This window comes from Armigeres subalbatus, chromosome 2 (assembly GCF_024139115.2).
Source record: "Armigeres subalbatus isolate Guangzhou_Male chromosome 2, GZ_Asu_2, whole genome shotgun sequence".
In the NCBI taxonomy this organism is placed as follows: Eukaryota; Metazoa; Arthropoda; class Insecta; order Diptera; family Culicidae; genus Armigeres; species Armigeres subalbatus.
Window position 1 is genome coordinate 332,048,249 of NC_085140.1, and position 18,970 is coordinate 332,067,218.

Genomic DNA, 18,970 nt, shown 5'->3' on the forward strand with positions numbered 1-18,970 from the left:
CCAAAAGAGGACGAGCAATGGAGATGAGTCTCCACCGAACCCCAACCGTTTTTCCCATTCTTTCTCTGTTTCCGTCCGCTCACGCATACCAACCGTATCGTGTGACTTTGGTAGCAGAAACTTGGATGGTTTTGGTAGCAAACGGCGTTCAAGTGGGCAGATAAAAATGAACAAATTTTAACAAAACTAATTCCGGACACTTAACGCAAAATACATGTATATGTTTGTTTTAGAATATTAATTTTAATTGGACGTGATTTCATGTTACAGCATTGAACCTTGCGGAACTCCTGCGCTTCTCTGACCGGCGTCAGTCTCGTATAATAGTAAACGGTTCTGGAAATAGCTTTCCAAAATTCGGTACAGGCCCACCGGCAGGCTAAGTCGGTGTAACGAGAGTGCGATGGCATCCCAGCTTGCGCTGTTGAATGCGTTCTTCACATCAAGTGTCACTAACGCACAGTATCGAATACATCACCTTTTCTGTTGGATCGCTATCTCGGCGGTCTTTGCCACCGAATTCATAGCGTCCAACGTGGACTTACCCTTGTGAAAACCGAACTGATTGCTTGACAGGCCGTTCTTACCCTCTGAGTACGGGGTCAGCCTGTTGAGGATGATCCTCTATAGCAACTTGCCCGTCGTGTCTATAAGACGGATTGGTCTATGCGCCCAGCGATTTACAGGCCTTCGGCAACAAGACCAATTTCTGGCTTTTTCATCATTCGGGGAAGCTACACTCAACAAGGCATCTCTGCATAGCTAGCCTGAACATGTTCGGGATCGCTATGATTACTGCCTTTTTTAATTTCTTTATTAAAGTGTTTTTTTTTAATTAGTTATAAAGCGCTCAGTACATTCAAAGTTAATTGCCTATATGCCGGGTATTAAGCCACCCGGAGTGGAAATTAATTACTATGTCTGAAACTTGATTATGCATATGTACAACATGTGATAGATTTAGTTCGGAAAAGGTATTGGAGGGTAACCGCCCCTTCGGTGGGGTTTGATCCCACGACCCCAGTTCGCATGACAGGTGCTTTCCCTACTAAGCTACGAAGGACCTCCGTCGTCCACCGCAGCTTAGCGGGTACTGATGAAACCAAATTCCCAGCACCAGGTACCAGCCGATCTCTCGCAATACATTTTCAGAACTAACTCTCTCAAATGTATTTTTGTACACATCATGTCAACCAAGTAGGATGAGTATTTAGTATTGTCCGGCTCCGACACACTTGCTTCATCAGCAACGGCGCTCAATGAAGTAGGGTTGTGTGAGGTTGTGCCAGTTTGGTCGTCAGATCCCAACACGACCACACAAGCGAAGAGAGATCGCCACTCGAGATCAGTACATTCAAAGTTAATTGCCTATATGCCGGGTATTAAGCCACCCGGAGTGGAAATTAATTACTATGTCTGAAACTTGATTATGCATATGTACAACATGTGATAGATTTAGTTCGGAAAAGGTATTGGAGGGTAACCGCCCCTTCGGTGGGGTTTGATCCCACGACCCCAGTTCGCATGACAGGTGCTTTCCCTACTAAGCTACGAAGGACCTCCGTCGTCCACCGCAGCTTAGCGGGTACTGATGAAACCAAATTCCCAGCACCAGGTACCAGCCGATCTCTCGCAATACATTTTCAGAACTAACTCTCTCAAATGTATTTTTGTACACATCATGTCAACCAAGTAGGATGAGTATTTAGTATTGTCCGGCTCCTACACACTTCCTTCATCAGCAACGGCGCTCAATGAAGTAGGGTTGTGTGAGGTTGTGCCAGTTTGGTCGTCAGATCCCAACACGACCACACAAGCGAAGAGAGATCGCCACTCGAGATCAGTACATTCAAAGTTAATTGCCTATATGCCGGGTATTAAGCCACCCGGAGTGGAAATTAATTACTATGTCTGAAACTTGATTATGCATATGTACAACATGTGATAGATTTAGTTCGGAAAAGGTATTGGAGGGTAACCGCCCCTTCGGTGGGGTTTGATCCCACGACCCCAGTTCGCATGACAGGTGCTTTCCCTACTAAGCTACGAAGGACCTCCGTCGTCCACCGCAGCTTAGCGGGTACTGATGAAACCAAATTCCCAGCACCAGGTACCAGCCGATCTTTTTGGTTTCATCAGTACCCGCTAAGCTGCGGTGGACGACGGAGGTCCTTCGTAGCTTAGTAGGGCAAGCACCTGTAATCAGTCGTGGATCAAATTTCACCGAAGAAATACCTTTTCCGAACTAAATCTATCACATGTTGTACATATGCATAATCAAGTTTCAGACATAGTATAAAGCGCTGTTCGGAACTCCATCAGGCCCTGGAGCTTTCTTCGTTACCAGGAATTTGGCCACCGCGAGTAACTCTTTGTTCGTCACCGGAGCCACCATATTGCCTTGCGGTGCAGGAGGCCAGGGAATTGTAGCTCGGACGGGAAGAGTACCTCGATAATTCTGGCCAACCTATCCTGGGACCATTCGGGGGGTGAAGAGCTCCCTTCGGTCTTGGTCATCACTATCCTGTAGGCATCTCCCCACGGATTCGCGTTGGCTCCTCCGCATAGGTTATCGAAACACGCTCTCTTACTGCTCTTAATGGCCTTGTTAAAGGCCTGTTTCGCAGCTCGAAATACTTCACGGCGGTTCGCTCTTTCATGCTCGGTGCGGGCATGTTGCATCCTTCGTCTAGCAGGTTGATCGAAGGGCCGCCATCTCGGGGGCAGGTTGATCGAAGGGGTGCCATCTCGGAACTCTACCAGTATACCAGGCGTCTGCCATTTCTCGGCAGAGTCCAGCCCCAGGGCCGCGGTAAAACCTTCGCTGTCGAAGTGATTGGTTCTCCACTTACGGGCCTGACAGGGATCCCCGGACCTCGGATGTTGCACGCCATAGTTGATCTTAAAGCGAATTGCTAGATGATCACTATAGGTGTAACCCTTCCAGTCCAAGTCTGGTGTCAGACCAGGATTACCAAACGTTACGTCAATCCATGACTCGGTCCCGTTCCGTCTCCGCTGCACAGTTTAGCCCGGCAGTCCTTACTTTGCACCATTCAATGTGCAAAAACGATCCATAAAAAAAATGAAAAACGATCCGTAAATAACATTTGAATGTTCCATAAAACGCTACCATAAATCCATAAAATAGTTCGGGAGATTCCATAAAGAATAATTATATTTTGATCCATAAAGTTTCAAATTTGCGCAATTTTTATCCTGATGATGATCCATAATTTCCGATAATATGATCCATAATTTTGTTTATATGATCCATAATGCTTGGAAAGAATGCCAATGAAACTTTATCAATAGGAGATCGTCAGTTGCATTCTAGCAAAAATTCCGCTTGAGGTCCTTTCTATATATTTTAACAACAGCAACTACACCTGATGGTATAATTACAATATTTCCATTAGCAGGCTACAGGTGGTGTTGCTGTGTGTTGGTATCAACGTAATATTGCATATACACTAGTAACATCTGATGTTCGATATCGTAAGCTTTCAATGTTCCTTCCACACACACGAGGTGGAGAACAGTCTTGAAGAAATTGAAAGTATACAACTAGAATTTAGTATGGAGGTACAATGAAATCTCTTTTATTGTTTACAACTGTAAAACAAGTCGTGGGAACAAAAAATCTAAAAATTATTTGTTGCTTTTTGACCTAGGTTCCATATTGATGCGATTCGTAGTTAATGAGAACGGATGATTTGTCCATACAAGGAAATTCATTTTACTTTAAATGTTGTGGCGCCATCTCGTTCAAACAGCACCTTTGTCTTTGCCTTATTGATCCACACATTTTTATGGATCATATCACCAAAACTATGGATCATTTGAACAAAGTTATGGATCAAATGGCCAGAATTATGATTCATATGACTAAAATTATGGATCATATTACAGAAATTATGGAACATTATTACGATAAAAAATGCGCAAATTTGAAGGCTAAACCCTCAAACTAGAGGAATTTGAACCTCTTTCAAACATCTGCAGGGTAAAGTTATTTTTATTATACTTCAGAAACTGCTATTGGCATAGAAAACTAAACAAAATAAATCCCTGAATTACTACAACTTATTGCCCTAGCTAGAAAAATGGATTAAGCTAGGGCTCGGTTTGGTAGATCTTACACCGTAAAACACTACGCAAAAGTGATCTACCAGCTTTACGGGAAATGTCAGTTATTAATAACAACTGTTGATATAATTTAGAATGTTGTGAAAACTCATATGTGAATATGTGCATTATGCGGAAGATATTGATTTGAAAAATGTATTGAAGGTAACCTACCCTACAGTACGCTAGACTGGTGCTTTAACCAACTAAGCTACGAAGGACCTCCGTCGGCCTTCCCAACCTAGCGGCTACTGAACGAGCTCGAGATTCCCAAATTGGACGCATAGTCAAATCACTCGCGATCCATTTCTGAAGCCAACGCTTCCACATGTGTATAATACACGTTCACATTAGAGGACCGTGAGTATAGAATGTCTGGCGGCTACACACATTCTTCATCAAGTGAGGATCAAGTGAGGTTGTGTGGGCTATTTGCCAGTCGGTCGCCAAGCTCAGACCCTACCGCATTGCGTAGGCAACAGCACGCAACTCAGGTTCAGTTCAATCAAAGTTAATTGCCTATATTTCGGGGATTAAACCAACCGACTTGGACATTTATTTACAATGTTGTGAAAAGCTCATTCAGTAGCCGCAAGGTTGCGAAGGCCGACGGAGGTTCTTCGTAGCTTAGTTGATTAAAGCACCAGACTAGCGTACTGTAGGGTCGTGGGTTCGAGTCCCATCGAAGGGAAAGTGGTTACCTCCAATACATTTTTCAAATCAATATCTTCCGCATAATGTACATATTCACATATGAGTTTTCACAACATCGTCGGATGGTTTAATTCCCGGAATATAGGCAATTAACTTTGATTGAACTGATAATTTAGTAATTGCCCATTGGCGTAAATAAAAGGAGGCTTAGCTCTCTCTGAAAAAAAAATTGCTCCCCCCCCCCTAAGGTTTGAAAAGTTAGTTGGCAGTGATATCAATTTTCAACATATGGCATAATGGATTACTGCAAAAGTTGGAAGACAAAAGTGTTATCTCCCATATCCACCCTATCATAATTAAATGAATGGAAGACATATGAGTTTGCCTCTCATTTCCGAGAAATATTCCTATGGGAAGATCCATGATTAACGTAACGCAAAAATTGAGTATTTTCAACCCCTCCTCCCCAAAATCAGAAAATTTTGTGTGAATCGTCACACTTCACTCAACCCCCTCCCCATCTAAGCGTTACGTAATTTGTGGACGCTCCCTATGTGGCAGTAAATTGCACTTGCTGTTAATTATGAAAAGGCAATATCTAATTGATTTCAAAGCATCAAAGTAAGCTTGATATGAACAACAACAGAGAGTCACCAAAATATCAATCAAAGCAATCGTGGCACTTCGCCAGCAGTCAAAGGCATGTGGTCATCCAGCACGGACTGGGGTAACAGTTTTCTAGCAGAATTCCACTTGCCTAGCGGCATAATAATCTCCATAATTCCCATCAGCATCCGAAAGCGATTCTCATCAGAATCCGAGAGGAATTCCCATCAGAATCCGAGAAGAATTCCTTCTGAAGACCTCTGAAGAATTTCTTCCAGAATCATCGAAGAAATTCAACCGGAACCCAAAAGAATTCATTCCTTTCAGTATAGTTGAAGGATACCCTTGGGAATCTGTGGAGGATACCCTTCATAATCCATGGAGGATTTGCTTCAGAATCTCTCGTTGATTTGCTTCGGAATCCCTCCTGAATCATACGAAGATTCGCTTTGGAATTCCTTGACGATTTGTTTCAGAATACTTCGACAATTTGCTTCGGAAGCCCTCTGACGATTTGCTTCGGAATTCCTCGAAATATTGCTTCGGATTCAATCGACGATTCGCTTCGGAATCCCTCGCAGATTTGCTTCGGAATCCCTCAACGATTTGCTTCAGCATCACTGGAGGATTCTCTTCGGAATCGCTGGAAGATCCATTTCGGAATCCCCGGAGGATTAATCCCCCAACGTTTGCTTTGGGATCTCTCGACAGATTGCTTTTAAATCCTTCTACGATTTGCATCCATATCCCTGGAACATTACCTACAAAATACCTGGAACATTCACGTTGGACTTCTTTGAATATTCCAGTCGGAATTCCTGGAGGATTCCATTCGAAATCTGTAGAAAATTATCATTGGAATCCCTGAAACATTTCCGTCGGATTCTTTGGAACATGACCGTCTGAATCCCTGATATAATCCCGTCGGAATTCCTGGACGATGGAGGATTCTTAGAAGATTCTCATTGGAATGTTCCCGTCGGAATCTCTGAAACCTCTCCATTGGAATCCCTGAAATATTCCCGTTGGAATTCTTAAAATATTCCCGTCGGAGTCCCTGAAGGATTTCCGTCGACATCCCGGGAGGATTGGAACCCATGGAACATTCCCTTCGGACTCCCTGGAACATTCTTGTCGGAATCCCTGGTGGATTGCCTTCAGAATCCCTGAAGGTTCCCTTTGGTATGCTCGGAGGATTCCCGTCGAAATCTCCGGAGATTCCCGTCGGAATTCCTGGAACATTCCCGTCGGAATCACTGAAAGTTTCTCATCGGAATCCCTGAAGGAATGTTGCATTTTTTTCATTTGGAAAAGATAGTATGTTTATGAAATATGTAAAAATAGCCACTGCCTATAGACGCACTTCCTCAACAGAAATTTTCTCAACATCTAATTCCTCGATAAGTGAATTATCCGACCCGGACATTTTGCAGTGATAATGAAAACGTTTTACGACAGTAAACAAAATGGCGATGCTGGCGGTGCACTTACTGTTTCGTTTTTCTTTTACACACTGAAAAATAAAATTATTCGAATCTACAATGTTATTGATTGAAATAAACAAACTTTATATTCAGAACAAAGTGTATAATTGTTGTTTCAAAAATATACTTATTTGTTCATCATACTAGTAAAATCAACAATTATTCTATATTGTTTTGAAAACAAAACATGATTAGTTCAACACAACTGCATTTTTGCAACAAATAGATTTCAGTTATTGTAAACAATAAATATTAGAATTATTTCAAATATTCAGATTTTCTGTGCGTGTACCGGTGGGAACCAAATGGCGATTCGTCACTTATTGTCCTTTGAGTGTGCTGGACAATCCCGTTGAGTCGTTGTAACAATCATCGGCTGGTAAACAAACACACATCGGTACTGTGGGCTACAAAAGAAAGCACGTGCTTGAGAAAAGAGAATATGGATGAGTGTGATTGATCCGCAATTGCCTAAGGTGGCTGGACTGAAATTATCACATTACCACTAAGATAACAATGAGGTAGTAAAATGTTCGAGAATTTTCGGGAAGGAGCTCAAAATGGAGAAAATAGATGAAGGGGATATATATTGACCTCCCAAGTAACCAAAAGTTCCTTTAAGAGTACGTTTTTCGCTTAATCAGCTTCACTGAGCTGCTTAAGCGAAAAACGTACTCTTAAAAGAACTTCTGGTTACTTGGGCTCTCTTATAGCATAGCATCCCAACTAACAATTTTGGTGCTAAAAGCTTCAACTTCTAGCCTTTGGCTGTATAATATTTGAATAAAAGCAGCCAATGCTGAATAAAAGAAAAGCCTCCGCAAATAATCCCTTAAACTTCAACTCGACTATTACCCAAATATCTATCAGCTAGTCAGTGTGCCGAATATATTTCATCTTTTATCGTTTATGCAGCTTTCATATAGTCATAAAACAGCTCTGTCTGAATTAGCAACAAAGCTTATCGGTTAAGAGCTCATGTATGTAACTGAGTTGCTTTTTAGCAACTTCCCATATTACGGTGAGCAGCATTCACAATGAAAACGTTTTCGCTGTTGTTATAGCACTAACAATATAGCGCATTGGCGCTATAAATGAACTAACGAAGCTTCTAGGTAACTTCTGTATCTTTGAAGATTATACAACGTTTAAGTAAACCTTATACTGCTTCTTTGAATAGCTTATCAGTATGGAACGTCAAAACCGAAATGTTTACATTTGATTTTTGTTGGTGGAGCTGTGTATGAGCTATTGATTTCTGTAATGCAGCTACAAAGGTATTCACCTGCTCTTATAGCAACTGACAAAGCGCTGTCATTAATGCTAGCAGATAGCGTAAAAAAACAAGCTATTTAGAAGCGATATTTCTGTTGACGGCTACTGTTAAACGATTAGCAGCAGAGTAGCATCTCTACAGATCGAGAAAATGTTGCCTAAAAACAATTTCAGCGATTGATGATGCATAAAAGTTAGCCAACAGAACATGCTGATAGATGTTTGAATAATGGTTGAAATAATGCTGAAAGAATAATTTTTAAGCTTATGTGCTAAAAGCAGCATGTAGGCCTCTTTCTAACGTTTATACAACATTAATCTGAAAATAGCGTTAGTAAAACAACCTATAGGGTATGCGAAGAAGCACATCCATAATTTTCTTTGTTATTTACATATGTCAAAGTGACGGTGATGACAGAGCAGCGGCCATTGAATCAGGAGATCAGGAGTTCGAATCTAGGTAGCAACAAAATTGATATTTGAGTTTTCACAAAAAAACATTGAATAAACTCCGAAATTTACTCTCCTTTCAAATAATATTTAATCAAATTGAATTCAGTAGCTGTATAAAACTTATTTAACAGATTAAAAAAATCTGAATAAGCGCCATTGAAGCGAATTATATCCAGTATTTTGCACTCGATAATGGCGGCCGAGTGAGTGCCTTTTTGACATTCAAGAGGTAGAAAATATTTACAAATTTTTATCAATGTAGGCTTTGATTAGTTGAAAAATATTGGCACTCACCCCGGAATCTACAAATAAACAAATGTCAAAATATTCTCCATTATGTTGTTCAAAGATCATATAGTTTTCCATTAATAACTATTTTGTAATTATTTAATTTTATAGGAATGGGAAAGACACCAAGATAAGGACGAGTCTTTAATGCTTATGATTGATGGTTTTATAAGAGGAGAGGAAATCTGCCCCAGACACTTCGGTGAAGTGAAAGCTGAATAGACTACGCTAGTCTCACAAAAACCAACTCCATCTGACCTTAAAACTATATTCTATGCTATTGTCCACCATAGGCCATATTAGTTAACTTGGAGCCACGAAGCAGAAGAATATGCTCACATACTTGATAGACCTGGTAGAGGAGTTTTTTAGCACAGTTAGTGTCGAAATGCGTTTGGACACATGTAGTGTATAGGAAAAGTATAAAAGGGCGTCGATGTGCACGATGTGCACGCAAAGCAGTAGGTAAGCGAAATGCTCTACAGTAACTCTTAAAGAATTGCCGGGGGAATTGGCAAAGAGAGGGTGCAAAGGAAGTTAGTTTCGGGGGATTTCAGTGAATCGAGGGTAATGAATCCAGCCGTATACTATCTGGGTATCATCTAGGTGTCTGGTTGCAGATTTCTTTTTCTCAAGAAAAAAACACTGATCATAATTATTTTAGATTTGTCCTTACCTGGTGGCTTTCATATTGCTAGAAAATGAAATAAAATAAATGATGATAATTAATGCATGAAAAAAATACCAAATTCTCGCAGAACATAACGAAACATATTTGACATTTGTTTGTTTGTAGATTCCGGGGTGAGTGCCAATGTTTTTCAATGAATCGAGGCCTACATTGATTAAAAAGTGTAAATATTTTCTACCTCTTGAATGTCAAAAAGGCACTCACTCGGCCGCCATTATCGAGCGCAAAATACTGGATTACTAAATGGTTTAATAAAGATTGAGAAAAAATTGTGTAACATGCTGTAAAGCAGTTTTGCAGACACGTCAAAAACAGCTGAATAGATTCGCCAGATTTGCTGGTAAAAGCATTGAATAGAAGTTCTTGATCATTTGTATAGCACACATATTCAGCTTGAAGCCGTATAGACGAGTTGAAATAACATTTACATTGACATTAAATGTTAGTTGGGATAGCATAGCATATCTGACCGCACACTATCCTGGGTTGGCTGTCGATAGGGACGTTAGATGCGCCAAAAAACAGCCTGGGGCTTGGCTTGTTTTTCATTCAACGATCCCTTTGTTCAACACCTGGCCAGGTCCTTACGACCAGTGGGGATTTGGGTGGGAAGTGTTGATTAGATACCTACTTAAGAAGATGCGGAGAACTCGCGCGACCTTCATAGGTATCTGGCGTTGGAGTTTGGATGGGTTATTAAGGGGTGCTTTTCTTGGCGAAAAAGCGTAAATATTATATTTTTATTGGTATTGATATTGTAAAAGGTGATGTTTTGTTCTTGGATGTAATATGAATAAATAGATTTTGGCAAAACAATTGAATTGATTTTGCAATCTGCAGCATATTTCTAAAATAATAAATTGTAGTAATATTAGACTTGTAGTGTGATGCTGCTTCAAAATCTTCGTCAGCACCCAATGTTTCTTAAAGTGAAGATCAATAATTGTCATTTGGTTGGGTAAATCGTTTATGGCAAGATGATTGTTTATAAATTTTGTTTATAATTGTTTATAAATAATGCTAGATTATTTAAAATATATGGAGCTCCGAGGAAATTTAAGAAAATGTATGAGAATATTAGGAATAAATATAAAAGAAACGTTGAAATTTATGAAAATCAAAGGAGAGCAAATTGATCCTTGGTGTGAAACAATCTTCACCAGCAACACTTGTTTCAGCTGAAAAGGAAATATAAATATTAAGATTGGGATTACATTATTTGAAAAATAGTTCACAGTGTCCCTGACCGAACGACCTCAGCTTCAAGAAATCAGCGTCACCAGGTCACCGTGTGTCAATAAAAATATATGGTAAATATGTTTTTTCTATTTCTATTTTTTCTATTGGAAATGTTACCTTTCCTATGTATCTTGTCAGCCCCTCACGTTTTTCTAAAGTTTGATAACCGAACCTATCAAAATTTTGTCAGATAATAACGACCTAGTTAAATGATACCCTCTCAATCTTTCCGTATTTCTTTTTTAAGACACCAGTTTTAGTAAATTTTCAATAAAAATTTATATGAAAATGTGGAAAAATAGATATTAGAAAATTTGACAATATGTATATACGCATGTATATATGAAAATATGAAAATATAAAAAAATAGAAATAAAACAACATGAATATTATATAAAATATAAATAAATAAATATAAAAGAATGAAAACAGAAACATATGTGCACAGAGAAACAGACGTCTCACTTAGAACAAAATGCAATCAAAATCATCGTCACGAAAACATTGTCCCCAATGCTAAAATCCCGGTGAGTGGCCAAGCGGCAACCAGATGGCGGTAGTGTGCAAACGTCAAACACAAGCAAAATCGATGAAAGCGCCATCGGTGGCCGATTGACCACCTACAAAAAGTTAAATAAACCGTTAAAAAGGTGTACGATGGAACATATGTTGAGTGAGACGTCTGTTTCTCTGTGATATGTGTATGGGAACGTGAGCGCCCACTTCTAGTTTTTGGTGCGATCGGCGAATGGGTATAATTTTAAGAAGTTGGTAGCACTGATTTTTTCCGTTTCCTAGCATTGTTAACGACGCGATCGCGAGGGCCAAAGCGCCATTTTTTTGTAGTGTAAACTGGGGTAAAATGCACCCCCGGGGCAAAACGACCCTTTGGCTTTTTTGGCGGTGCTCCAGGCATATTTTAAGAGTGTTCACTGCTAGATTCATAGTTCGAGATCCGAACTACATGCCCTGTAGTGAACATTCCTGAAAATCTTCCGAAAATATCCTCATAAACGTCAAAGGGTCGTTTTGCCCCGGGGGTGCATATTACCCCAGTTTCCCCTAGTTTGAATTTTGGTTGAATAAAAATTAAGTTGACTCTGTAAAGTGTTGAAGTTGTTATTACAATATGAATATATAACAATTGAAAATATATAAATTTGAAAAAAAAATATAAAAATATGGAAATATAAATAAAAATATCAGAATATGACAATATAAAAATATAAATCATAAACATATGGAAATATGTTATATAACTGAAATATGAAATATAAGAAGTAAACATTTAAACAAGCAACATTATGAGAAACATGAAAGCATACGAATAAGAAAGTATAAAATATGAACATAACTTCATACTTTTACACTATTATATTTACATGCTATAAAAATAACAATATGAGAAAACTTAAGTATGAAAATATGAAAATATAAATGTATATGAAAAAATAAATATATAAAAATATAAATATGTGAAAATAAAAATATATGAAAATAAAGATATACGAAATTATAAATAAATGAAAACATATATATATATATATATATATATATATAAGAAAATATAAACGCACAAAGAAACGAAAATATAAAAACAAGAAAAAATGAAAATATGAAGATATGAACATAGGAAAATATGAATACATGATAAAATGAGAACGTGATAATATGAATTATTTGAAAAAAATATGGATATAAAAATATGAAAATATATTGTTAAGGCCATCAGCAAGCCACCGGGGTGTATTCATCACACCGCGCCGGTGGACGACATGCCTCATGCTGAGGCCCCAACAAATCACTTATTCGACACTTTAATTACAATAGAATACTTACCCTGGTTTTCACATACCTTGCTCCATATCTAGAGCATTGCATACCATACCTAAAACGAAACAAAACAGGAATTAATAGCATATTAAACACGATAAAAGATGTAAATAACTTACCCGTTGATCATTCTAGATCGTAAACACAAAGTAGTCATTTGTTTATCCATGTATTGTTATTGACACTTTTAGAGCATTCAGCCAGGCACACACTAGACACAATATCTTTAGTACAATAATAGAGCTTGCATACAATAGGTTAGACAGATAATAGTTGTATACAAATGTGCAACATTCCATAGGGTAGAGCTACTATAAATAAGACACCGTACTATGTAGAAAAAGTTAGTTCGTAATAAATCATCAAGTGGATCGGATCGTTTTCCTTATACCCCGGCCAGTTGGCCGGGTTCGGATTCCTTAATCCTGTAGCCTGTGTACCAGGCACTACAAAAGCGTTAACATTGGTCCTTCGAGCTGCGGATAGACGCCAAGGCCTGGCGGCCGTTTCAAGAGTACAATAGAAGCCTATCTGAATTCTGCATCAACGCCATCACGATTCCTTTGCGAACGCCATCGTCATCCGTGAGTACAGTTGATAATCGTTGCCCAAATAAAACAGTCGCTTTAAGATTAAAATTCTAGTAGTGCCAATAAAGTGGACTTGTTATTTGCTCGCCGTATTTGATTGGGTGTAACTTGGTGTCCGGAAGTGCTAGTGCTAGGGTGTCTACCCAGCGTTACGAGTATTCTGGTTACTTGGGCTCTCTTATGTTAAGAAAATTATTTTAAGATTTTAGTGGAATGTCTTCACTTGTCATAAGACGAGTTTATACAATCCCATTGAATTCCACCACTTAATTGTATCTTGACAGATACGTATTTCGACCTCTTCAGGCCGTCTTCAGTGTCTCGTACTTGACTCGACTTGAAGAAAATGATCGCATCTTACACTATTTATACTATGCGTAGGTATAATAATTTACCTAGGTACTTATCTAGTTACATTTACTACCTACCTACCTCACCTTTCAAGTTCAGTCTTATGTGTTTCAAACTTCCGTAGGATACCCAATAGAGGTCACACCCAACCGAACAATCTTTTACTAACTAACAAGTGTTAGGCATTTGCCATGAAACTGATTTTTCAAATAGGTAGGTACATAGTTTAAGTATTAAAATTTAATAAATATATACCAAAGATCCTAGCAGCACAAACAGTTTCTGCAACTCAAATGTAACCGAATTTAGTTGCATATAGGTAATAGAAACCTCCATACAACATGTAAGCAAGTCGGGATTCAGCTGCCCATAAAACCATTGTTTCTCTGCAGTGGCGAACATTCGATAAACAGTCGCGCAGCAAGCACTTAGATTTAGTATTAAAAGCGGCAATAAATTGCAGAATGCTCAGAGACTGGGGTCCAGCGAGGGTAACAGACTTACGTATTTTTACATCAGCAGTAAAACAAACCTGAAACGGAAAGTTCTTTCTCAATAACCTAATGCTTTGAATTCAATACAATATAAATAAATAAAACTTTCTATGGACCAATTAAGTATTGCTCACTCCCTCAATAATAAGCGTACCATTCATTCGTTGGGATCACGTTGTGCTTACAGTACGAGGAACTTTGTGCAAACGGAACAGACATATGTTCAATGCGAAGTCGCAAACTAGCAAGAAAATGTCATCATTCACCTGGTCATTCAGAGTTCCTCCTTTGGTGGTTCTTCATCTTCCACAGGTTGTTCACTCGACACTGCTTCCGTCTGCGTTGAATCTGCTTCACTTGGTTCTTTTTGGACGATAACTGAAACGGTACGCAGTATTTAGCAGGGATTAGGGATTAATTCGAATAAATGGGAAGTCGCTAATTTTTTTGATAGTTTTATTTGATAAAAAGTACTTTTGTCATTTATCCGTGAATAACTACCAAACGTGGAACATTCCGGCTTTGGTGAATAATTTGGGTTTGTCTTTCTTTTGAATTATATGTCGTTAAATCCACATTGCACAATCCTCACTCAGTTGTATCAGCTTTTTACTTACTTTTTTATTCCTTCGAGTATGACTTTATGGGAAATGAAAATAACGAAAAATGGCATTGATTGATATTATTCAGTAAAACTCAATTCCTGGCCTCTTATGACATCTGCCTGAGAGCTACCAAACGCGATTGACGGAAGATTGATACGATTATCCTTCTAGAAGATCACGCGCTAACATTCTATCTATCTATGCATCGCAATATTTACTGCTGCAGCAATTCGTCGAGTATCTTCGGCGATGGTGCCGGAGTACCCTGCGGTTCCGTGTTGAGCCAGTACTCCGATATGGATATGTAGACGGCCACGGCCAGCCCGATGAGAGCCGCCAGCCAGGTTGAGCTTTGCAGTACGATGCACGTCGCTATGCACAGACCCAGATAGGTGAGATAGCGAGTGAACGTCACGTACTGGTTGCGCTTCTCATTCGACACATCTAATGGTGGGAAGAAAGAGGGTTTTACGTTTTCAGCAAGTCGTAAAACATGTTTAAATAAATGCAAACTACGAAAAATGTTTTTCTTTGTTTAGGTGTCTAGACAAACTAAAAAACAGTTAAGCCGATTATTGTTAACGAAAAAGTAAAGGAAGCTGCTAACAAAGGGCAACTAAGAGGGATCATGCAAAATCAACGGATTAATTTCTGTCTGGTTTCCAGTTAGGTTTAGGATGTTTTTTTGGTGGGAAACATTCTCGACTAAGTATAAGTGTATCAATTGTGCTTGCCACACAAGATTAATAACTGTTGACATGCTAATAAAAATCATAGGATAATGCAAACTCAAACCGGGACAAGATCATGGTGACCGTACATTTCGTAGTTGCTACTCCGTGATTGACCAGAGCAATTGCAATTGCATAGATAACCAATGGATGGGCTCTATCGGGGATGGGAAATAATTTATGATGATGCAATCACTAGCCCACTGCAAGCCGAGAACACCTCTGCACTTGCCACGAGTTTATGCGGAATTTTATTGTAATGTGGGGGTAGGTTCTATGGCAGAGGTTCATCTTGGTTAACGTATGACCAATGCGATAGTAATGAAAGGATGGTGTATTTCAATTGGATGCCGAAACAAGCTGCCGTTTGTTAAAACATGAAAAGTATAGGATAAGATACAAGAAGGAAGGAACGGGCCTGGGATTGAACCCATAGCGGTTGCCATATGACCACCTAGCCCGTTACAAATGCATCAACTATGAATTCTTTCGTTCTGTGCGGTTCTATTTTTTCTGTGCTGAAGGAAGTTTTTAATACTACCCGAAGCTATTTTAATTTCAACAGTGCTCCTCAGCGCTATAATGTCAATAAAGTGGGGTCACGGAACTAAACATTGCCACGTATGCTAAATGCATGATTTGTGGTGGAACCTCTCACGCCAAGGACGCCTGTACTGTGAGCAGTGTTGGTAAAACTCAAAATCTCAAAACTCATGGATGATTCAAATCAAGCGTGAGTTAAAACGCACCCAACTCAGCACCTAAAAACTCATGGATGAGTTGAATCATCCATTTGAATCATCGTAGGTTTTCTTTTGTTCTCCTTCGTTAAAAACAATGAATTGACGTTTGTCGCATAAAATATTAGACACTCTTTTATGTATAGGCAATAAATTGCCCCCAAATTGATTTCAAATGCGTTTTTAAACCAAAATGATTTTTTGGCAAATGAGTGAAATGATGCGTTTTAGCATGAAAAATTCAAGCGTGATGCATTCCTTTAAAATCGCAGACGATTTCGTTCGCCCGGGAACGCTCGTTGATTGAGATTTGTGAGTGATTTTACCAACACTGACTGTGAGAGAAGATTCCAATAAATTTAAATGTGCCAATTGTGGGGGCAATAATAAATCCAATTTCTGGAAATGCCCCTCACGCAAAAAAAAGTTTTAAATTCCCGTGCAAAATTGATGACGGGAAATTCCAATAGAATCCTTGATACACCGGGTAAACATATTACAAACGCTCAAAATCCGCAATCATTTGCCGGTCGAGTAATTCATACCCACCACAATCAACGAACAAATTTTGCTCATTCCTCTCACCGGGTAGCGAACAGTTCGTCTGATTAATTTTTTTCAAACATACCTACCTATGCAAGCATCGCTGCAGGCAGGCAAAATTTCGTTTCTGAAAATTTACCGACGATGAATGATTTTCATACTCATTCTTCAACGGTAAACTACGATCGTACCTGCGACCCAGGTAGCATGTCTGCTTCCGATTTCGATTTTCTAGCAGAACAATTGCATCACATGATTGATGCAATATTCAAAGCAAATACCAAAAATGAAGCTGTTCAGGTTGGTATCAAATTTACTCAAAAATAGTTATTGGATTTTGTTTTAATGGATCCATATAATTTTTTTGAAAATTTCCATTTCCAAGCCATTAACAATCCAATCAGCTCTACTTTTAATTATCATAGGGCTGATTGGGATTTATATAAAATTGATAGGAATTTTGATGTTGATATTCCTCTCGATACCAAAAGTGATATTCATAATGCTCTCGTATCTTTGACTAATTTAATTGTCGAAGCCAGAGGCATTGCAATTCCTAAATGTGAAATTTAATTCAACTCCATTATTATTGACGACGATATTCAGCTACTCATCCGTCTTAAAAATGTGAGGCGAAGGCAATACCAAAGAACTCGCGATCCCGCATTGAAAGTTATTTGGCGAGATTTGCAAAATGAAATTAAAAAACGTTTCGCTATTCTGAGAAATACCAACTTTGAGAATAATGTCTCGAAGTTGGATCCCAGTTCGAAACCCTTTTGAAATTAACGAAAATTCTTAAAAACCTCAAAAGCCAATTCCAGCGCTTAAAGAGGGAAATAAAATTTTATTAACAAATGGCGAAAAGACTCAAAAACTTGCTCAGCAGTTCGAGAGTGTCCATAATTTTAGTCTAGGTCTCACTAGTCCAATTGAGGATCAGGTTACACGGAGCTTCGAAGACATTCTCAATCAAGATAATGTTTTGACCCTTCGTTGGGAACTAATTTGGATGAAGTGAGATCTATTACTAGAAAATTTAAAAATATGAAAGCTCCTGGTGATGATGGTATTTTCTACATACTTATCAAAAAACTTCCTGAGAGCTCTTTATCCTTTTTGGTTAATTTATTTAACAAATGTTTTCAATTGGCATACTTTCCAGATAAATGGGAAACGCCAAAGTTGTTCCAATTTTGAAGCCGGACAAAAATCCAGCTGAGGCTTCTAGTTATCGCCCAATCAGTTTGCTTTCTTCAATAAGCAAACTGTTTGAAAAGATTATTTTAAATAGAATGATGGTTGGTATTAATGACAATTCTATATTTGCTGATGAACAATTTGGTTTTCGTCATGGGCATTCAACCACTCATCAGTTATTAAGAGTTACGAACTTGATTCGGCTCAACAAATCTGAAGGATATTCGACTGGAGTTGCTCTTCTTGATATAGAGAAAGCATTTGACAGTGTTTGGCATGAAGGTTTGATTGTAAAATTGATGAATTTTAATTTTCCTCTGTACATTATTAAAGTGATCCAAAATTATTTATCAGATCGCTCACTGCAGGTAAACTATCAGAATTCCAAATCTGATAGATTACCTGTAAGGGCTGGTGTCCCCAAATACTTCTGACTTACCTGATTTACCTGACACCCTGGTGTCAAAAATCTTTGTTTGCAGATGACACGGGCCTCTCAGCCAAAGGGCGCACTGTGGTCGGATATCATGAAATCATGGCATTAATAAATAACTCCTTAGGGTTGCCTCATAGAAATTTGGTGTCTTCCACAAAGTTGTTGCATGATAAGTAGGCCTTCATATGGTGATAAAAATATAGTTCGGAATTCTACCGCTAGGGCGGCGCTTCAGCTAACTTTTTATATGAGCATGATAGGATGACGGTGTCTTCAGCAAAAATCAAGAATTCAGGATTATAAGCAACTCTTGTGAAGGAACTATTTTTGAAAATGCTTTTGTTTCTGAGATACAATGCATTTTATGTAAAAAATGTGAGTTTATATCCAAAATTTGATAATTTTTAGTTTAATTTTGTATCTATGTACAATATTTATTTTCGCTCATTTTTGCTGTATCTCGGAGAGTAATATATAGTAGTGTCTGAGCCGATTTGACCATGAAATAACTTGGAAAACGCTCTAATTTTTGTAAAATATTCAAAAATATGATGAAAAATCGATTTATTTTCCTACTCCCTCCACTTCCCGCTTAGATTTTATCTCGGATAGAATCTTTGGGTTATGAA

The 18,970-nt window shown here is 38.6% G+C and overlaps 1 protein-coding gene across 3 annotated transcripts in view; it reads right to left on the reverse strand.

The window, feature by feature from the left end:
• The window catches only part of LOC134212763 (cysteine-rich with EGF-like domain protein 2), a 162,764-nt gene that overhangs the window by 131,258 nt on the left and 12,536 nt on the right, over nt 1-18,970 (reverse strand). The window contains exon 5 of one of the 3 annotated variants that reach the window (XR_009979343.1): nt 14,353-14,464. Coding sequence is in view for 2 of the 3 variants with exons in the window: in XM_062690904.1 (XP_062546888.1) it covers nt 14,906-15,135 (230 nt within the window). In the remaining variant the exon portion in view is untranslated. Of the gene's footprint in view, nt 1-14,165; nt 14,465-14,536; nt 15,136-18,970 lie in introns of those variants that run through there. The other 2 variants (XM_062690905.1, XM_062690904.1) reach the window with 2 other exon arrangements.